The sequence below is a fragment of the Sander lucioperca genome, chromosome 1, assembly GCF_008315115.2.
Source record: "Sander lucioperca isolate FBNREF2018 chromosome 1, SLUC_FBN_1.2, whole genome shotgun sequence".
Taxonomy (NCBI): domain Eukaryota; kingdom Metazoa; phylum Chordata; class Actinopteri; order Perciformes; family Percidae; genus Sander; species Sander lucioperca.
In genome coordinates this window covers 8285339-8308683 of record NC_050173.1, presented here as the reverse complement: position 1 = coordinate 8308683, position 23345 = coordinate 8285339, and the positions used below count along the sequence as shown (strand labels likewise).

General features: G+C 39.7%; 1 protein-coding gene across 2 annotated transcripts; it reads right to left on the bottom strand.

Annotated features, from left to right (window-relative positions):
• Window positions 1–1435: 1435 nt before the first annotated feature.
• On the bottom strand, window positions 1436–22745 carry tbx5a (T-box transcription factor 5a). Of its 2 annotated transcripts, none has more exons than XM_031278103.2 (9): window positions 22318–22745; window positions 21444–21616; window positions 20433–20527; window positions 18541–18660; window positions 17424–17571; window positions 10280–10432; window positions 6564–6655; window positions 4872–5104; window positions 1436–4158 (listed from the first exon to the last, which is right to left on the bottom strand). In XM_031278103.2, the coding sequence occupies exons 2-9, from the start codon at window positions 21585–21587 to the stop codon at window positions 3566–3568; spliced, it is 1578 nt and encodes a 525-aa protein (XP_031133963.1). In that variant the 5' UTR covers window positions 21588–21616; window positions 22318–22745; the 3' UTR covers window positions 1436–3565. The 2 variants fall into 2 exon arrangements, with proteins under 2 accessions (XP_031133963.1, XP_035860619.1); XM_036004726.1 differs by lacking the exon at window positions 22318–22745 and adding an exon at window positions 22010–22273 and having other exon boundaries at window positions 3566–4158.
• Between the last annotated feature and the right edge of the window lie 600 nt (window positions 22746–23345).

Genomic DNA, 23345 nt, shown 5'->3' with positions numbered 1-23345 from the left:
TCCATTTTGTGTGCGATCGATCTGGCGTTGGTGAGTAGGAGTCTTGGCAGTGGCGATCTATGTGGTAGTTCCCTTAGCTGGGCTAGCAGGCCCGACTGGCATCCTTGCTTCTCCCCGCCTTTGTCGCCTGCCGCGGCCGACAACAATCCACCGAGCGCCCGTTGTTCTGGCTATGTCCTCCAGAGGACAGTTATTCTTGCTCCACACTTCTTCCCTTGTGAACACCTCCGATCTTCACTCTTCACACACTACGCTCCGATCTGCACACTACTGTTTACCTTTTCCTGCTACAACTGAATTCCCATGGGACTTCAGCGTGAGACGACCGCTAGCCTTCTCTAATGCTATCACTGTGCAAGCCACAGACATCATTTGGACCTTTTCCATGTAGTTACATAGTCACTGATATGGTCATAACCACTACAGTGCTCAATTACCTATTTTTGAGGGGGAAATAAACTTCAAGTTTTTGTCGCGAAGGCATGACCTGTCCTCTAGAGGACGTAGCCAGAACAGCGGGCGCTCGGTGGATTGTTGTCGGCCGCGGCAGGCGACAAAGGCGGGGAGAAGCAAGGATGCCGGTCGGGCCTGCTAGCCCGGCTAAGGGAACTACCACACAGATCGCCACTGCCAAGACTCCTACTCACCAACGCCAGATCGATCGCGCACAAAATGGATGAGCTACAAATACACACGGAACTGCTGCGTGATGTTTATCACCGAAGCCTGGCTGAATACACTCATCCCAGACGGCAGCTAGCAGCTAACAGGGCGAGATAGCTACCGGCAGGATGTCTGAGTTGAAAACGCATCTTGTTGTCACGTAAGGGCCCTGTTCATGTTGCACAGACATTTTAATTGTATTTTGTGTCTCTTAAGAGGCACAAAGGCACTCTTTAGCTCATGCCCCCACAACTGCCGTTTTAGCTAAGTTGGAGCTCTACACGTAGCTGCAGCAGCTCCGTGTTACTGGCACCGATTCGGCTCGTTTTTTTCTATCGACAGCACTAGCATATTGGCCGGAGTTCTCCTTTAACTCATGTCTTGTGGTGTCTGTGTCCCAGTGTGTTTGGTTTACAGACACAAATTCCAGTACAGTTTGAAGGCCATGCACACCCACACAGGTGTTTCCAGTCATCCTGATTAGACTTCAGGTTGAAGGTGGGAGGAGATATGATGAAACTACATAATATCTCAAATTAATAAGAATAATAAAGGTGTGATTTATCCTGCCCTGACTGGTGCAGCAAGGCAAACCGTAGAGTGAGTAAGATGTCAATCAAACTCAACAGCAATGAGAGGAGGGCCAATCAGCCAAAATAATGAAATTCACCTGTGGGGGTTTACCTTTACATAGCACAAACATATCTGAATAAAATGGAAAGAGAATTTAGCACGAACAGACAAAAGAACACAACTTTAATTATTTTTTTTTAATTTATTGCAGGTATTCTGTTATGTACATGTTTATTTACAAAGTTATCCATGTGTTTCAATCTAATTTTGATACTTTTTGACAGCTGTATCTGTAATCTCCTGATTTCTATAGAAGTATGATTAGAAAATCCTATAAACAATCATAAAAAAACAGGCAATAAAAAAAGAAATGGGACCTTTGATACATGCAGGAGCAAGCTGATTTACAGAGTTGAAAAATAAATACTATTGACAAATAGCATTCTATCAACCATACGCATTTAAAAATTTGAATTAACATACCTCTAACATACACTCATTTAGTTTGATTGTCAGAGAAGTGCCATTTTGGGGATTAATACAAAATATTTTAGAGCACAAGCATTCACTGAGTACAGCATGAGACTGCATGAAACACAACTAGAACTTATACAAAGATAAAAAATCTCCTCCAAACTTTGCAGGGTTGTTATGTCAGAAAACCTTTTCAACCTATCTGAAATTACAATGCAATACTGCAATGCTGTAGTTTGTCACACAAATCCCTCCGATGGAGTGTGTTATAGTGTATAATCCAAATAAATAATAATTTTAGATTTAGACTTCTTCCAATGTAACAACCTACACGTATGCACAACACAAGGACTGTGGCAAGGTTTTGCAGGATGGCAGTGCTGAACAACAACAAAACTATGAATATCAAGTAGCTTGTTTATTCATTACTGTATACTGTATGTTGGCATGGAAAATAGGTTTAATCATATAGAGATCATACAAACACATTTAGGGTTAAAACCACGTGTTGCTTGTGTGTTTGTCTTTACTAAACAGAGCATGATTTAATAGTGTTTGTAGTTTGTAATTGCAGTATTAACCAAAATCAAAGTGACAATTTATAGTGTCTGCCAATTGCTTCAAGAAATATGTTTTAAGTCTCGGGTTTAAATCTGTTACTCTGACCTGAATTACATCAGTTTCTGTACTGTAAAGCTACCTCTCCATCAGAAACTGAAACAGTGATCAACACATGCTCTTTCAACTTAATGACTGTCACACTCCAACTGCTAATCTTTATGTAGCTGTATTGAATAATTACTACACTTAAAGCTGCATTCATGATTTTTTTGTCCACTTGAGGGCAGAAGAACACCACAACAAGGCGACAAACCCACAGCCCTGACATATTATCACCTTATAAAGTGGTAATGTGTTAGCAACCCTGTGCCTAATTACACATCCAGACACAGAGGAACATTTCAACAGTTCTCAGTGTTTCTGGACATATGATGACTTCCATACTGGAAGAACAAGACAATATGTTATGTTATGTCCCAATCCAGCAGTTATCTGTGTGAATCAATCTCAAATCGACCAAAAATGAATTTTGTAAATGTACGTCATTGTATTAGTATGAATATACCTGAAAAAAATGAAGCCAGGTACAGTTACAGTGTTAATTGTCATGTTTATCATAATGGCCTTAAGATTAAATTCTTGAGGTTCATGTAAATGTACCCAGCAACAGGAGAGATTTTAAGAATAAGCAAATTCACTTAAGCTTATTCATTTTAACTTATAGCAATTTGACCACAACATAAGATGTTAACTACAAAAACTTAAAAGAAAAAGAGAACTCAGGATAATGTGAAGAGGACAAATGTCCTTTTTTTTTTTTTTTTTTTTTTTTTACATAAATTCAGGACATGAACACAAAACAAGAGTTTTGTACTTTGACATCCAAAAAACACCAACGCACAAGAAGGTCATCAACTTGGGAACTGCTGGCAAAGCATCTGAAGCATTTTTTGTTCTTCTGTTCAGTGTCCCCATGTGTTCACTTTCTCTGCACCTAAGCAGTCTTTGTGTATGTTCTGGTCCAGCTCCACTTTATTCATGTTTATATTATTTGCTTTTAAGTGCAGATGCTCTCACAACAAGTTAGTGATAGGATGTTTGCTTTCCTACTTCAACACCATCTTACCAATATCCACTGCTGTCCGTGAACCAACACTGATCTCATTAAGATGATCAGCTACACATCCTCTAAAAATATAAATATAAATTCATCTAAACCCTGCCTTATTTTGGTCCTTTTTTGTTTTTTTTTCCTTTTATTATTTGTATCTCTTGATTGGGAAAAAAAGCTCTTTTAGCTGTTCTCGTTCCACTCTGGCATGATGCTGACACTATGTACAGTGTGGTACTGGTGTGGCGATAGTGTACGTGGTATGCCGTGTGTATAGAGGTACTCGTTTCCCTGTAGGCCAGCTGCTGGCGACTGGATCCCAGCCCCAGGACTGCACTGGCGGCCCAGAGTCTGGTGGGTCATGGCGCTCTGGTACATGGCAGCGTGGTGGCCATCGCCCAGCTGCGGAGAGGCGTGTCCCCCAACCCCGCCAAGTCTGGACACCAGAGACCCTGAGGTGAAGTGAGCGGAGAAGTGCTGGTAGGGCAGCCGGTCCATTGGCTGCATGGTGGTGACCGAGCAACTCCCATAGGGTGAAACGCTGGCCCAAGTGTTGCAGCTGATGTCCTCCAAACTAGGAACTGGCTCAGCACCCTGGGTGGCGCTGGCATACATACAGGCCTGTCGCTGACTGGATTCACTGCGGTAGGGCCCACTGGCCAGGCCGAGGCTCTGGGCGTAGCCAACAGGACGGTAGTAATGGTCCTCCTCGCTGGACGAGCTCTCCAGATAGGCCTTCTTATAGCTGTGCTCACCTGAGTGACAGTCATCCTCCACTGCAGGGAGAATTACAGAGTGAAATAACAGTGTTACTCAAGCGTTATCTTTAAGTTCTGTAAAGTAAAAAAATGTGCAACTCCATGTCAATAACGTGAGACAAACCTTTTTGGAATAATGCAATATTGGCTTTAAATTCTGTTCAACTGCTAATTAATTGACACCAAAACAAATAATTAATTCCCACTATCCGGCTGCCAATTAAATGCTAATCATGAAAAACAAATATACATGCTTTGTAAATAAAAACATAATGTGTGGGTATTTTTTGCTCAGAATATTGTCCGTTTTATGCACATACTTTATATACTTTGCACTACTAATGTTGGCCGTTCCTGAAAAATAAATACACAAGTACAAATTTAGCATAATTTCGTATCAAATCTGTGTAAAAGTGGACATAATCTACGTGAAAAAATAGATTGTTATTAATATATATATATATATATATATATATATACTTAGTGTGCCCTTTTATATAGACTATAGAAGGTAATTTTAAAATACATATATAGCCCTTACTTATATATATTATATTGGTAGTTAGCTGCCAAATTACCCAAAACACCCAATTAATTAAAAAGGCTCAGCTTGCATGGGTGGCTAATACCACAATAGAACCACAGCATTAACATCAATAGGTATGGATACTGACTGCTGTAAAAATGATTATGACTTTTTGATACATCAGTCTCCCATATTTGTCTCCTACCTTTCCTCTTGACGCAGTGGTACTCCTGGCTGTGCTCATGTGGCAGGGGGTAGGAGCCCGACTGAGGCAGCATGTCCTGTGAGGTGCTTGTGACCCCATTCTCACACTGGGAGTACTGGGAGCTCAGGGTGCTCGGGGTGGCCATGCCCTGGACCTCCCCACTGAACGGGCTCTGGCTGGAGCCCACTCTCTGGCGCACTGTACTGCGAGGCACTACTGGATACTCCTTGGTACTATGTGCAGGCACACACACACACACACACACACACACACACACACACACACAGACACAAATACAGTTGTTAGTAATTATCTGCAGTTGTCCCCCTAAAATATTAATCGTAAAACAGTTTATTAAAAAAAAGAATATCAATCGTTTATTTCTGTACAGTTCGATTCATCGAAAGATCTGTTCTCAAAGACAGTCAACAACATTCACCATCAGTGACTCACACCCACTTAGGACACACACATAGAGAGAGGCTCCATTGGGGAAAACTCTTCCCAGTGAAAACGCCAGCATGCATTTCACTCCTATTAATCCACAGGATCTGTCAATAGATCATTTTGCTACTTTTGCTTCTTTGATTTCAGGGATCTCCTCAGTTGAAACAGTGACCTGGTTTTGCAATAAGCTCTCCCTTCAACATTGTAACCAAGAGCAGACGTGCATAGCTTACTGTACTCGGCAGGATCGGACAATGGCATGTAGGATTGATAGTGTGGTCTGGACTCTTACCATGCTCTACACATTTGCAAGTTTTGATAGGTGAAATGCATTTCACTCAAAACATTGTATTAAACTGTGGCTGTGTCTGTCTGATACAATTTTTTTCCCAAGTACTTGAAATTACAAAAATCTCTCCCCAGATTTCCACGGCTTTTTCTCCAAAGCATAAACCATGACATTGATCTGAAATTCTTAATTACTGTGGCTCAGAGTAAAGGTTATGGGAAGGATGTAGGATTTTAGCACCTTGTGGAAAAGCCAAACCGCTTTACAGTTGTTTTTTTCTGAATTGGGATTTCTATATTTGAATGCACACAACGTTTGTATCGGTTGCCCAAAGGGGGAGTGGTTGGGCCGTGAGTTTCAAAACCAGATATTCTCCTTTGAAAATGTGTTTCCACGAAGTATGGACGCATGCTCCATCCCTCATCTGGACTGAATAATGGAGAGAGAACAATGTGGTCGTGCATTGCCTTGGCTGCCGGACCAAGCCATACAACCAACACACATGCACACACACACACACACACACACACACACACACACACACACACACACACACACACACACAGAACGTCCTGGTAGAAAAAGCTGTGTGGAAGGGCAGAGATATTGCAGTCGTGTTTCAAAGGTTCTGCCAGATCAGCCATAAAAGTCTTCAGCATGAAAACTGGCCGGGTATCAAGAACTACACTTACATCACTGAAAATAACACTCACTGAAAATAACACTCATAACTGGCTTGCATTTTGGTGATTGAAGGATTACAGTATAGCGGGGCTTGTTAAGTGACAGTGTGATCAGGATGTCAGTAATCCCTGTAATGTATTCATTTGACATCATTCAATTTGTGTCAGTGCTTCCATGTATCCATGATCATAAATTAAAGAAATACATTATGAATAACATTCACATGCTCCAAAATCAATAAAATATAGATTTAAAAACTTTGTCTTATCTACCTTTGCATTCTGGACATTCGGTGCAGCTCCATATCATCACTTCCACGAAAGCCTTTTGCAAACGGATTGTTCTCAATCTTCAGCTGGGTTATCTAAAACAGCAAAAAGACCTAATTAGTAACATATTGTGCAATGAAAGCCATATGCTGTGCTGGTTGTGTCACTTACAAGTACTATTCTATTTTAAAAAGTTGTAGTCCCAAATAAATAACACGTGTGTCACCTTTTTGTCGTAAAAATAGGAACGCTTTAAATAAAAAAAAATGCAACATTTCAGTATGCGCTATACTCTCACAATAGACAAGTCTTCTTTAGCATGAGGCTCAATGACAGTATTGCGACATGTTTTTTTCGAGCTGAGTTTTGAAGTGTTGTTGGATGCATCTAACTGCTCACAAGTTACCCAAGAGAATGAAATAGATCACATTTCCAGAAACCAAGATGCTTTTAGGGATCCTAAGATAAAAAATTAAATTAAAGCATGTTTCAATGAGATATATTTTCATTGCATAATTTATAATATTATATTTGACAGTCTCTGGCTTAACAGATAGTTGGCGCATGCTTGACAAATGCAAATAATGTGATTTATTATGACTATGTTTTAGTAAAAATGTCTTTGTAAATATCAAACAAAAAAAGTGAAGAGAAACACCCTGAAAGCAAGTTAATCCCAAAGAGGTTAAACCCAATCCAGGGATATCCCTCTCATGAGCAGCGGTTTCTGGCAGGTAATGAGTTGGCAGCTCTTGTGTGCTTCCAGCTTTCTGACAAGACTGGAGGTTTGTCTGTACGCTGGCTGACACTCTCACCAAACCTTGTAAAATCTCTCATGACACTTCGCTAGCTTCTTGTTACACGCAGTCTGGCAGCGGATTTACATATTGTTTTATCTTTTTTTTTTTTTAAAGTTAGGAATAAAAAAAGGGCAGTCTTGTTGCACTCTTTTTACCCTCTGCGGGCCTTCCAAGAAGAAATACAGCTAGACAAATAATAACTCATTCCAAGTAGGATTGCACGATATTGACAAAATGTGATATTGCGATATCGATTATGAATATTGCGATATCGATATTAATTTCGATATTTTTAAATATATGTAAAATTACAAAAGTTACGGGAAAACGCATCAAAATAGATTCATAACAAATTAAACAAGTTTTCTTACAACACAAGGTTTATTTCAACTGACTGTCATATTGGACTGGTACAGCATGAATAAATAAATAAAGACCATGTCTACAGAACAGGACACGTTTTACTGGTTGGACAGTATAAAATATATGAATAAAGAGAACAGGACACAACTTTTCTTTCTCTTCTCTGATTCATTCTGTTTTGTTCTTACACTGTCACTCTGTTGAAATATGAACACGTCACATGGTACGCTCCATAGGGTTTGTCACGTAGTGGACCCCTGTGCTGACGTGCACTAACATGTGCAAGTGGCACGGTAACTGGCCAATGAAACATGATCATTATAGTGTTTCAAGCAAGCTCTAAATCAAACACAACTAAGTCACACAGCTAACGGACGGGATGCAGCGCTCCACAAAATAAACAAAATATTGCATACTTATTGCGACACTTTTGATATATTGCGATAACGATATGGAGTCGATATATTTCCAAGTGATAGCTGGAGTTCAGTTTACAGAAAAAGAAAATAATGTATGTTGCAATTCGCAGTTCTCCTACTGACTGGACTCAGACGGTGGAAAGAATCAGCAAAGAATATGAATACTGTTAAAAATAATTTGAGAGTACATTCAAGCAACTGGGCAAAATTCATTCACAGCTTCTAAGACCACAGTTTTACTAGACTGTGTCGAACTATGCTCATTAAAAAAATGAAGGCCTATATAAACATATTTCAAGATGCTTTTGGCTATTTTAGTTTATAGAACTACTTTTAAGTACTTCAAATAAAGTGTATTAAATATAGGCTAACTTAAATATAAGTTTGGAGTTATTGACTACTCATTTTTTCACTTTTTATTCTAAGGGAAAACATATCTCAGAAAACAGTTTGGACATTTTTTTTAATTGCAGCAGTGGCAGGAAATACTTGAAACCAGAGACTTTGACCATTTTCATTAGCTGAGAGTCTAACAGGTGAATTGGACACATGCCTGCAGCACACATTGCTTTGGCAGATGTTAGACTGTTTGATTAGACAGTTGTGGTAAAGTGCCTGCAGATCAGAAATACTTGTTTTTCTGCAGGTCTGGAAAGCCCCAATAATTAGCCCGGGGTTACGATCTGAGCCCCCAATAACATGTTTGAAAATAATGAATGGTTCTACAGCATGTCGTTCATTTGTGCTTCCTGTTCCCAGAAGCGCAGAGACGTCTGATTGGCTGCGGGGACATTATGAGCTTTCGCCCCTCTCTCCCATATTCCCCAAACTAAGAACATATAGGCCTACATGGTAACGTGATGTTAAACAGACGCTGTTTACATATATCTGTATTCCCAAGATTTTCCCCCTGGAATTTCTGCTGAGTAAATATTGAGTTTTATTTCTACATCATTCCCCAAATTCTCAACTAAAGTGATAAACAACTGTGCTCTCTAATTTAGTGTTATTATAGGCGACCCTTTTCTAAAGTGTGAATAAAAAGCAAGGAAATCTTACAGATTTTTTAACTTTTACAAACTCAAGGCAACAATTTTAATTTAGGCTACTAGGCCTATTCATTAACGTTAGGCTACATGTTACTGCACCGGTAACTGCAACAACAGAGCCGAAACCTCAACAGAAAGAATTATACAGTATAATAGAAGTGAACATTTAAAACCTTTATAAATTATATTAAATATAGTATAGGCCCTTTATAATATAATGTAGGCTATTATATTATTTGATATAGTTTTCAGGTCAGCATTTCAGTTTTTTGAGAACTTAAAAAAAAAACTAATGTTGCGCATCTGTCACGCAAAGGGTTATTTTAATTAATAGAATAGATAATAACCTACAGAAAATCTAGTACTGTAAACTGTAAAATTGACTAAAAACAACACATTTTAACCAAATAATTGGCACTAAGTATTTCAAAGTGTTACATTTTCAATACTATTATTATTATTATTACTATTATTTATTATTATTATTATAATGATGCGTTGTTTGTTTAGTTTTCTCTTGTTATTAGGTTTGATAGGCTACACTGGGGTTTCTCCGGTTTATCTGCAGCTTGTCTCGCTCTACAAAGCGCTGCAGGCCTGGAACTTGGAGAAAAGTCTCCTGAGGTCAGACGTCGTCTAGTCGGGTATCTGAAGGTTTCTCTCGTCTGTCAGTGACTCAACGTGATATCAGGGACTTCAGCTGACAGTGACGAGGCTTTACTTTAACCTCACAGGGAACAGCGCCTTTCATTTCCTCTCCTGCAGTCAGCACATCCAGTCAGAGTTCCGTAAAAATGGGCAACATCCAATGGAACGCTTGAGAAACAATGTTTCTGTTGTTGCTTATTTTTAGTTTGAACGGGAAATTAAACGTTTACATAATTCCGCAATATGTTTTAATGCGCAATACGTACGCTAGTTCTGTTTGTATTTCTGCGACGTTTTCATTTGTTTGCCATGTTTTAAAACATTGTTAAAATTAAATCGCCTAATAAAAGACGCCGTGAATTTAAAGTTGCTATTTACTATGTCACAGGCTGTAACAGAAACACTTAAGAAAATCCAAAAGTAGCCCACGAAGGACTTACCTTATGGTTCTGATAGGACGTAACCGCAATGAAGGCTGTCTCGGGGAAGACGTGAGTGCAGAAGGCCGTGTTTTTGGAGCCAAAGCCGTTATTTTCATCCGCCTTCACAATGTGGATCCTCGGCTGATACTTGTGCATCGAATTCAGGATAATCTAGAAAAAATAAAAAGTGGAGCCTATCGTTAGATACTTGATTACATTTCATCACAGCAAAACACCCTTTTTAAAAATAAATCTCTCAGAACTAAATACACAGTCTAACTTTAGGGTTTCTTAGTAAATGCTTAGAAAAAAACCTTTAATTTCCCCTTAAATCCTTTTTTGGCTGCATGCATCAAAACTTTATTTTGCTTTGGAGGTTAGGTTATTGTTGCTCATGTGTTGCCACATTTTCCATCACTTTATCATTACAACATGTACCAAAAGGAAATGCAAACATATACAAGATCTGGTTGAGCCTAATGACAAAGATAAAAGAAAGTAGGGGGGGGGGGGTACTTGGCATACTTTGTGCAATTCAGACATTAAAGGGGGGAAAAGGCAAGAAAAGGCTTGGCAGCAACTTAGGTCAAGGCAATATACTATATTAATCTCACAGAGGCCCAATAGATTCAATTAAAATGTTTGTAAAGTTTGAAGAACGGTACTTTTTTTGGACAAATTAGCCTACATGTTTGACTAAAAGGTAAACTTTTATTGCACTACAAAATGTAATTAAAGTTTTACTGCTTTCATTAATATTTGAAATAAAATTGGGCCATGTGCGCTCTTATTTTGTTTTTGTAGATGGCTTCCTCATATTAACCTTTCTTCTTTCTAACCTTTCTTCTATTCTAGCCAAAACTGAAACATAACTTCCCCTGTTATGCAACTCCAAACTCATTACTGTATGTTTGCAGATACAGTACTCACTATATTCAAATTATTACAGTACTGTGAGTAGATGAGCAGTCCCGGGAGAATGATAGGATAACATAAGCATGTCCTCTCTCTTTTTGCTCCTCTAACCTGACTAACCTAGTTTATGTTAAGTGATGACTACTACCCGTGGCTAGCTTGGCGACATAAAGACGCGTCTGCACAGCTGAACTTGAGCCTTGAACTTCTCTTTTGAGGCCCTCTCATCCGTGGTTCTTAAGTCTAATTGTTTTGACGGACCAGGGAGTCATGGTCATCAGCCCCAAGGAAATCTGATGGTTTTTATTTTCATCAGATCCACTCTTAAAGATTGAAAAAAGGGTCTTTTTTTCTACCACTCCTTTTTTTTTTTTTTTTTTACACCCACCTACCCCCACCTTTCTGTCCCTTAGGCATTCCTCCTATCTGTTATCTTAAAGGTTGTTTTTGTACCTGCCTTTCACTGCCAGCATGAGAGGAGACAAGGGATCGCCCTGACCTCCAGTACCTGTGGGGGCATCCTATAGCATTAAACAGACATACCCCCCAAGTCCTTTCTTGGAGCCAAGTGAACCATAGAGGCTTACATAGACAATACAATAGTCATCCATTTTCAATTTCCAGCTGAACTTGATCTTATTTCATGGTGCAATAGGTTTTTGTAATAGGCAGAAACTGTGAAAAAATGGCTTTTCAACTGCTTGCCATGCACCTTGTAGATGCAAGATGATTTAATGGAAGTTACTGACCCTGATACAATGTCAGCTGAGTGTATCATTTTAGTTAGATAAGCAAGCTGTGGAAGAGTCACTTGCAGATGGAAACTTTGTGTTTGCTAATTTGACAATAACAGTAAAGTGGTTTTAGGGTTGCATTTTGCTCTGAGGTGAGAATAGTTTTACCAAAACTGAGCCTCAGGCTGAGAGAAATTAAATTGTGTTGCTGTATTCCATGGTAGCTCTGTTTCGTTTTAAGGGTGGGATTGCATTGGTTCCTGTGTTGTGAAGTCATGTCATTGTGCAAATGAAAAAAAAAAATAACCACACGTTCCAAGCAGCACTACCATTCTGTTTGGATTTGTAAATGAGGCTTTTAGTTCAGTGAAAGAGCTTTTCAAAACGATTTGAACACAGTGCAGAGAAAAAGTAGGTTAAATGTAGAGAAAAAGTAGGTTAAACAAAACATTTTCCCATGCATGCATTCATTAAAGGCTTACTTGAGGTCTGCAGAGATGCGTCCAAGATTGGACAAACCACACAACAATCCCATCAATGTAAAGACGTCATTCACATGGTTTTGGGAGCTAAAAATGTCTGTCACTAAGACACATTAGAAGTTGCGTGGAAATATCTAAATGCACATTTAACTCTGGAACATAGCATGGTCCACCGAGTGTGGGTTACTGATGTCCAGTATGTGTGTTAGTAGGGGGGCGGCGGGGTAGCTGTGGACCACCCACTGGGGCCCCAGCACACGCCTTGTCTCCTGGCCCAGCCGCTGCCCTGCCTGGGTCCCTGTATCTCTGTTCCCCCCAACCTCTGGATGATAGTATTTAATGATAGTGAGGGATCACTTTGGGTCCCGAGCCGCTGCCCTTTGCTTTCAAGTTCCACCACATCAGAGAGTTTCCCCAAGCCTCGGGATCAGCAGGCTTTGTACACCATCATCTATTGCTCATCACACACTGCCATTCAAATGTAAACAGTGCGATCCTCACACTCCACCCTCCTGGCCAAAACATGTGTGGGAAGACAGGGAGACGAGTGCAGGAGCAAATTGAGGGAGGAGAAGAATAACACTGAGAAATATTCCAGGAGTTGAGAAGGAGATCAAAGCAAAAACTGCAGCTTTGTATGAAACCTGAGACAAAAACAAATGATTTTTAGGAATTCAAATACAGGAAAAAAAAAAGTGAAGGTACTGCATTTAAAGTTTTATTTAAGTAAATGTACAGAAGTATTAACAGCAAGTATAACAAATCTAAGTACTTATGCAGAGGCCCCTTCCAGCGTGTTGTATTGTTATATACACTACAGGTCAAAAGTTTGGGGTCACTTAGAAATGTCCATTCCACTCCATTCCAGACAGAATACCAGCTGAGATCAGTTGCATTGTTTTTTTAATCAGGGCAGCAGCTTTCAGATTACATTATGTGCTTACATAATTGCAAAAGGGTTCTCGACTGTTGTACACAGAAGTGGCTGAAGAAGCGCTTGAAATTCCATGCTTTTTGGTCTAAACGTCATACCCAAATTAAAAGTGGTACAGCTCCCATATACTTTGACACTCTGGGGTGAGCCTGATATCATTGGAAAGGTAACACTCTCAAGTTTTTGTTCCAAGTGTCAGGGTGAGTCTAGGCCTTACTGACAGAGTTACAGAGGCTAGAACCAAGTCATACATCTTTAAAATGATTAGAATACACTGCTGTAAACACATCTGAGAGGTGACAGACAACACAGGGCATTAGCCACATGTCTCAGCTTACTACAGAAAAAGCCCAGAAGCCAAAAGACTCAAAAATGGATTTTAAATGATTTTTCTTCTATAGATATATCTGTGCGTTTTTTTATTTCCATTTGAAAAGTGCAAAGAAAAAAGCCAAAAAACTACAAAATACAACACTTCTCAAATACACAAACATACCCACATCAATCACCTTTCCAATGATATCAGGCACACCCCAGAGTGTCAAAGTATATGGGAGCTGTACCACTTTTAATTTGGGTATGACGTTTAGACCAAAAAGCATGGATTTCAAGCGTTTCTTCAGCCACTTCTTTCTACAACAGTCGAGAACCCTTTTGCAATTATGTAAGCACATAATGTAATCTGAAAACTGCTGCTCTGATTAAAAAAACAATGCAACTGATCTCAGCTGGTATTCTGTCTGGAATGGAGTGGAATGGAAATTTCTAAGTGACCCCAAACTTTTGACCAGTAGTGTATACACAATACTAATTGATGATTATTACTGATGCATTCAGTAAGCAGCACTGTAATGTTGCAGATGGTCAAGGTGAAGCTCATTTTAACTACTTGTGCTTCTGAAGTAACTACTAACTACACTGTTAGCCGTCTAATAAATTTAGTGCATAAAAAGTACATTTGTGTAAAGGTGTAAAAGTATAAAGCGGCTTAAAATGTAAACACTCAAGTACAAAAAGCTCAAAATTGTATTTAAGTACGTTGAGTAAATGTACTTAGTTAGATACTTTCCAAAACTGTAGCAGTTTATGTTACAATGGTAAATAAAACCATTTTCACCATGAAACCATGTGTAAAATGCATTATCCTCAACTAGACTGCATTTGTCATAAACTGTATGGAGAAGGGACCTTTTATTACTTTAAGACCAAGATATGATCAAATACTTGAAACATTTACAACATATATGTGCCTGTGTGATGCCCATGTCATGTCACTCTTTCTGCCTGAGCATATCAACAAAAATGAAGCTGCAAAAAATAAACACACCATCTTATTCAAAACTACGATTACACAATTTACATAATTTCAAAATCCTGTTTCCTACAAAAAACATTTGCCATCGCAAGTTAGTGGTATACAACAATTTAGGAGACAACCTCCTGACATATCAGTTGAATAAAAAAATAAAGCTAACAATTAACTGTATACAAACACTCCCCATGGGGCTCAGCCTCCCTTGTTTCTTAGGAGACTCCTCACAACAGGCCTGAGCTGGTAAGCTCAGTCTGCTGACGCGTGTCCAATTACCAGACATTTCTAGAGAAAAACGATCAATTCAGGCCCATCCTAAATGGGTCCATTCAACATCAGCAATATGTTTTGGTCTCATATCTCACTGCTAATAATTATAAGTCATCCACAAGTTATTTCAACCAGCTGGACCAACAAGCCGATGCAGTATATTTCTGGCCAGCCACCAGCATTTCATTTATGAATCCCAGGGTGCTGTCTCCCAGCACGAAAGAGGCCAAGACAGGAACCACTGCAACCAATCAAAAACGCACTTTAACCCAAAATTTACAACACTGCTCACATTCCGACAGAGCTCCAGTTTCATTTCACCAGCTGGGCTTTGGCAATGCAACAACCACGATATAGGCGCTATATGGATAGAGAAGGGCTTGTGTGTAGCAGTCTCATTTTAGACTCATCATCAAACTGAGTACCTGTAGCTCTATAAATAGTTCTCAATCTGCATTCAGTAGGAATGATGAATGGAATAAATTAAATATTATCACTAGAACATCATAACAAGACTGCATGTTTTGGTGTTGCTTATATGGTCAGCAAATAAACCTTTTCCTCATCAGTTTAAAACTTTTTCAGTTTAATCCCTCTTATCAACATTAACACTTTTAATAATCTCTAATTCAATTTCTTGTGTTTTCCACATTATTTACCTACCTCCTTAAAACCAGAGTAGCTATTAATGAACTGTTTGCCAACCTCATAATTGTTTTTTCTCCTCTAATGACCGGGCCTATTAGTAAGAGAGGTAATTGTTTGACTTTTCTGTTTCTACAGCAAGACATTTCATTTGGCCTGGTCTTGGTCATGTGCCCATCAACTTAGAATTTTATGAAAACCTGACGCCATCAGGCCCATTAGTTGATGAAGTAAGTGATGTTTGTGTTTTGGGTAAGACAGGAATCACAAAAGCCTGAGGCCAGATAGAGAGTGTAGAATAATGAGGAGTTCAAGTTAGGAAATGGATACAATACACAGTCCCAAACTGCTGAGGGAAGAGGTGGGTGGGTGGTGGTGCAATTGCCTCTTGCTTTTCTTTATATTCTTACCGTCAACTCTGTTTTTATTCTTAATATGTTACGTGTTGTACTTTGAGAGCAAAGATTACCGGAGTCAAATTCCTTGTTTGTCTACGCAAACCTGGCCAATAAAGCTGATTCTGATTCTGATTCTTAAAAGAAATGCCCAACTGCTCCCCTTTACTTATCTAAGCTGATTTCCAGGAGGTCTACAACGTTAATGCATCTAGGGCTGCTATAATCAACCTGGGCAACAGAAAGAGTACACTGGAACCAAATATGTTATTTTTCTTTACCATCAACTATGACAAAGAGTCTAAATTCAAATTAGTCAATTTAATTATTCAAGTTGAGAATCAGAATCAGAAATTGCAGTTTTCTCTACACATCACAGAGACTCAAATCAGAACATTTACGATATTACACTGTTGTCATTGTGTGGTGAATTGCATTATAAGGAGAAAATGACATATTTATATATGTAGATTCACTTTGTCAAAGCATGTATTCATATATTTCTCAGCGATACAAGTCTATCCCTTTTGCTTGTTTTTCAAAAGGACAACAGGCAATACTTGAATTAAACATTTCTTTTAATTTTCCTTGCAGCTAATTCAATATCCTGTTGTTTACTCATCTTCCTTGGGTTTGATTGTTTTCAATGAAGAATTAAGTGCAAGAATGCATAGTTAATTTGTGAAATCGATAAGTCAATAGTTTTTCTGAGATTTTTTTTTTTTTTTTTTTTTTTTCCTGACAGTAAAAAGAAAAATGGATTATATTTACAGGGACTTTTTTTTTCAATCAAACACTTAAAACCATCATTTGCATTACATAATATTATATAGATATAATTTGCAACATCAGCAGTTGTATCTTTTTCATTTTTTTTTTTTTCAAATCATGACCTTTTAACTGTAAGGCCAATAGTTGTGTACACAAATGGTAATTCCAATATACAGGATGGGCAAAGAGTCTTAACAAAAACACCTACACTAAACTTAAAACTTAGTCTTTTAAAGTTACAACTCTAATATTTAAATAATGCTCTATATAATAATATTAATTATAATACTATTAACAATTATAATATTCACAATAATACTATTAACAATTACAATATTCATAATAATAATACTCATAATTTATTTAATTCATTCATTCGCACAGTTTGCTCCCTGTACCACTTTGTCCTTTTTCCAAATGTAGCTCTGTGAGTCTTGACGCCACTGATTTTGTCTAGTTTAGCTGGGTGATTTTCATACAAATGCGTAACGAAGGACCAGCACTTGTGTTGTAAAAGCTGATCAAGATTAGTAGAAAGGTGCGACGTGTGTGTTTCAGTGGCAAGCCTCTCTGCTGAAGTGCCACTGAGCAACACACCAAGCGAAAAATACATTCCCTGGACTTTGATCAATGCAGCACCAGGCTAGCATTCACAATCACAGACATGTGGTTAAATAGTATATATGATAGGCCTAGGCACCTACGTGTCCGAACGGGTCCAGGTGGTTGTTGGTCAGTTTCAGCTTCTGGAACGAGACGAGCTGCCTCATCCAGTGCGCCCCCGTGGCGGGAGAGTCCGGGTGGACGTAGAGCCGGCCGGGCATGGCGGGCTCTGCCTTCCCGGTCACAGACCTGAACACAGCAACACAGCAACACAGTCACACCTTGGACTGACAGGACAGCCGCCAGCTATCAACCATGCAGCCACTAAAGTAGGCGGACGGGCTCTTAGTGTAAAATGTTAAGTAGACAACATTTCATTTCATTTTTAGGCTAATATTTCATTGTCAAACATTTGAGATTATGCAGAGGGATATCTGAATTGAATGCGACGTATTCAAGAGAAAAACATAAAACTAAAATAAGAAACAAAAAAAACGACTAATCGGGACACTGTTGCTACTTGCCTTGAGGATGTTTCTCTCCTGGTCAAAACATTGCATTAGGGTTTCTTTAATGCAAGAAGTTATAATTATATAGAATACTTTGAGAAGTTGGTTTTGGATGGTCAGAGGTCAGATAAGAGCTGGCAGACATTGTTTTCCAACATCGTTAGATCAAGAGGAGAATTAGTTCCAGGACATGCTTTGGACAGGTCATTATCGGCAGTATTAGCATATGATAATCCTCTATAAGTATCCCCTCATTGAAAGGCGCTGACCCAAACAAGATATTCCTGACCAATGTTAGAGAGCTCGACATGACACTAAACAAATAACCCTGTTTATGCCCCACTGTTAAAGACAGCCTTGTTGCAGTGCACATATAGGCTGGTATAGCTATAGGAAAAGTCATCAACATTCATTCAACAGCTCCGGCAAAAACATTTCTCCCCGCTGACAACATTTCTTGGCAAGCACTAGAATGTACACAGTTCATAATTCTCTGTCGAAAGATATCTTCACTTCCGATTCTCATCCATCAGGGCAACAATACAACATTTCCCGTTGGAATAAACTCCAGAGAGAGTATAGCTGCGACCCTCAAAACAACAACCCCCATTATTGTGAAAATGTCGTGCGCGTAGTATTTAAGAAACGTTTGAAAGTGCAAGAAAAAGTCCTCCAAAATTCGATTTTGTGTGTGTTAGATTTTACATACCATTTGTTATCGGCGAATTTGTATCGATGGTCGTCCGCAGGAACAACATCCATCAGGAGAATATATTTAGTTTTGGGGTTTAATCCCGTGACTTTCACTTTGAAGCTGGGGAACATTCGCCTGTAAAGGACAAAACACGGTTTATGGCGCTATATAGCCTAGTATTTCTGTCAGACAGTAGAAAAAAAAGGCGACATGTAGGCAAACATAGGCTGTGGTTTGTTTTAGTGATTTTCTGTTCGGTAGAGGAAAAATTCCCATCCAATTTAGCCATTTTCAAACGTTTAGCGGGCACAAGCATGCATTACAAAGTTTTACAAAACTGTGAATGAAAACAAATGTGTTTTCAGAATAAATCTTATGACTTTCTCGTTTTTATAATTATTACAATTTGCAAACTAAATTATAATGCATACAGTCAGGTCACGTTTGATGGTTTAACATGTCAAATAAATGCCTTGATTTGGTTTGGAGAGGTACAGGCAGAGGTAACAACTCCTCTCATGGCCGGTGTTACACCGAAATCTGTGACCCATCGAGATCGGTGTCCCCCTACCTCAACCTGAAACAAACCCCTGTCCCTAACCTTAACCACGGAAGGGGGCGCTACGCTTTTAACAGGAGGGACACAGATCACGACGGGTCACAGATTTCGGTGCAACACCGGCGTTGGGTCTGAAAGGGACCTGCGTTTTTCACTGCGGGCTAGATTTTTTGTAAGATCCGTTGAGTAAATCATATGGATATTTGGTAGCTGTCATATTGTAAAAAAAAAAAAAAAAAGCAAACACATAATGTGAGTAAGCCTGAGCAGTCTCACGAGCCAAAAGGAATTGGATTGAGGAGGACGAAGGGGAGCTGCTGTGTAACATCATTTCACACCAAAAACAGGAGAGAAATGACTGACGGGAATATAATGTAGACTTTATGCAGCTGTGTGAAAACAACTGGCTTCTGCCCGTACTGGAGAGCACAATGAAATGTTGCTGTGTTAAACTATAAATATGCATTCATTTATAATGGCAACCCACATGTGAGCCAGCGGCCACTTTGACATGAGCAGACACCAGCGGTCATCATGCATATATGCAAGTTCACACTCAGCAGACGAGCGCTATTTTGACTGGCTGCAGTCTGAGGCAACTGTGGAGCAGACAGCGAGACACATGTACAGTCCCTGCACAACATGTTGCTGCTAAAGTGTTGTCACGTTAGGTGTCTGCGTACACACACACACACACACGCACACGCACGCGCGCGCGCGCGCGCACACACACACACACACACACACACACACACACACACACAAACACACACACACACACACACACACACACACACACACACACAGCGTTTGCAAAAGGCAGAACATATGTTCCTGAAATTAGTTTATTTCATTGAATTTAAATAAATGTTGAGTAAAACAGACTCAAACTCAACAGGAGGACATTTGCTCACTCTCTGTATTTGGTCGATGGTAGGCCCTATTGCATTTCCCCAAAAGGGCCACCCAGACTAAAATGTAGGCTATATGCGCTGGTGATGTTGCAGAGCGCTAAAGCCTCCGCCAGATGCTCTGTGTTTTCTCTGTAGTTCCTCCCATTGTATATTTCTAAATCCGCACACACACACACACACACACACACACACACACACACACACACACACACACACACACACACACACACACACACACACACACACAAAAATAAATCCAGCCAGGCCTGTAAACTATAGTACATTTTAAATGTTAGGCCTACATACAATTCATAGAAAATGATTGCGTGCAGCCTCATTAGCAAACAGACATGCAGTCAATAATCCCCCCTTGTTCAGATTAGTGGCTTCCCGTCATAATAATGATAAATACTTTTTTTATATTGTCATCTTACCTTCCGGCTTTGGTGATGATCATCTCCGTCCCCACCTCGTCAAACTTTGTCCAGAGTTCCCTCTCGTGCAGGTAAACTTTTATTCCCTCCATTCCCTTCAAAATAAAGCATATTAGTGCCCAAAGTGCCCACCGGATTGCTGTAATAAGCCTACAACTTCAATTTTACGGAGATGTGTCAAACATGGTTTTGAGGCCTTCTGAGTTGGTCAAAAGCTGCCAAAGAGGAAATTATAAATGCCAGTCAAATACACATTTCAATTTTCAATTTAAGTCTAAACAATAATGTTGGGCAATGTAACCCTTGCTTATTTACTTATTTAAGATCTACTGTGTAATTATGTAGTCTTAAACCTGTTGGGCACTTATAAAACACAATTAAATAAACTAGGCCTATACAGTATAATAAGGCAAGAGTTCATGTCTGACGTTTAACATATTTTCGTACAGAATGTTTTAATCTTTTTTTTTTTTTTTTAAGATTATTTTTTGGGGCTTTTCCCTTTATTTGATAGTGACAGTGACAGGAAAGGGGGAGAGAAAAGAGGGGATGACACGCAGCAACTGGGTGAGCTAGAGGTCGCTCCCAGAATGTTTTAGTCTTATATTCAGTTCTAAAATTTAGTCTAAAAACAAGTTAAACTTGCTTTGAAACTTTTCTGATGTTTCACTCTTCTAAAATCAGTTTCTTTGAGCAACGCAGTGAGACAACGAACACTTCACTAAGACAGACTAAATATCGGACCCAAATTAAGTTATATCTGTATATAAATATGCTTTAGAATAAGTAAAATTAGTAGAATTACTCCATCACATTGGCAGATATTTTCTTTAACATTTCGCGTAGGCTATATTTTAACACCCCAAAAGACAATATAGTTAGCCTACTTGTTCGGACGAATATAAATACTTTATTTTTATTTTTTATTTTTACAGGGACCCCATACGTGAGTTGGAAGCAGCCTCGGCTCGCAGCAGTGACACTGAGGCCTACAGACTGACTGATACTGACCTGCTGAATGTAAGTTGTCTGTGATGATGGGGATTTGCTTGATGTCCCGTTCTGTTTCTCTGATTTATTATCGGTCTGTAATTCCCTTGAATCCGAGCCACCAGGAGAGTTTTGAAGGGCAAAAGTCTCCTCTTGGTCCGCCATGACCGGAGCAACGGAAACTACTGTCCCAGCTGTAAGACCCAAACAAAGATGTCAGTGTGTGAGACTGGATATCTGCTTATTAACATTGTTACAGTGATTTTAATAAGTTTACAGACAGACAGACAAACACAGATGAGCTTTATGTTGTGACAATAAAGGTAGTCTACTAATTTTCGGAAGTGTGTGCTATACTAATAACTACAGCATCAAAGTAGACTTAAAAGATAGGAAAACATAGCATATTAACATACCGACTTGATTTAAAAATTGAATGTTTTCAGTGTAACAGCAAATTAATTTAATTTGTTTAAATAAGATGGTTTGGTATCATATGTCAAGATGCTTGTCACCACTATAGCTTTATTTTGAGAAATGAACAAAGAGATTATTTGAATTAGAGGGAAGTGCACAGAATTGCTCACATTAAAAGTGTGATTGCTGACTTATGTTGGGAGAATAAGGCGGCACGTTGAAGAAGTCCCTGGACCCCCTCTCTTTTAGAAAACAAGATTTCCTATTCATGCTCCCCAAACAAAAGACATGAGCGTTATTGTTGTAATCGCGACATGGTGACGTCCAGGACACAGAGAAGCCTAAAAAACAACCCTCTACACTACAACGGTATCACTTCTGCAGAGAGCAGTGGTTCCTGCAAGGCAGAGTAGCCTATACTTGAATATGAATTGCAACAACGAATACACGTAGCCGGATCAGAGCGGGATCAGCTTACCTAAAAACTAAAACACGTCGTGGACTCGAGTTGGCACGGCGGTGGCACAACAGAGAAACACAGTCTTCGTCTTTAAAATGTTCAATGCCCCGTCCCAAATCAGATAATCCAGGCGATTTGCTCAACGAAGCTGCGCAGAATCTCCATGAATGCTTCTTTTTCCCTCCTCTCTCAGTTAGTCCAGATTTCCTACAAACGGAGCCGCGACCGTGAAGACCCTCGCGGAGCTCGGTGACAGCTTCAAGGCAAAGCTCGGTGCTTACTCGCGCATTTTACAGCCGAAGAGCGTTTTGTGAGCCGAGCCCGGCGATAGTGCACCTAGCAGTAGTAATCTGTAGCCGAGTCCCAGAGGAGCAGGTCCGTCACCTCCTTCTCCCTTCTCCCCTCCTCTCTCTCCCAGTCTCTGCCTTGTCAATTCTACGCCTCCTCTCTCTCTATCGCGCGCGCGCTCCCTCTCCAACCCTCCACTGCGCATCAATGACCAACCGTGCGAAGCGGAAGCGGAGTTCGCGACGTAGATCAGGGGGTGGGGGGTGATGGGGGAGCAGTCTGCGCAGGAATAGCATTAGTTTATACACCAACAATAATCCCTTCCAGGCACCCACCCCAGTTCCTCTCCTAAACATCTCAATAATCCCAGTCTGGTAGAAGGAATCCATTTGATATTAGCTCCTTCATGCGCCATTACGCCAGTCATAGCCTCCAGACAATATAGAAATCAAGTTTATTAAGCATCATCAGATATTGTGCGTTAACATGTTGTCTCTGCTTATGGCCGAAGGAATGATTAATTGATTAATCGAGCATGTGTTTTTGCCTGTGGTTCTGTTAGTGTCTGTTAGTGGGTAATTATCAATAGACCTCCCAATTAACGGACCGTTAGCTCAAGTAATGTTATGTATGAATCTTGGACCATTCCCTGCACAGAACAGCTTCCACGACTGAGAGTAGGAGGCTAAAAAGACGCACGTAGGTCGGAATTGAATATATTTGCCCCCACAGTAAAAACACAAGCCTGGGGCAGTCGG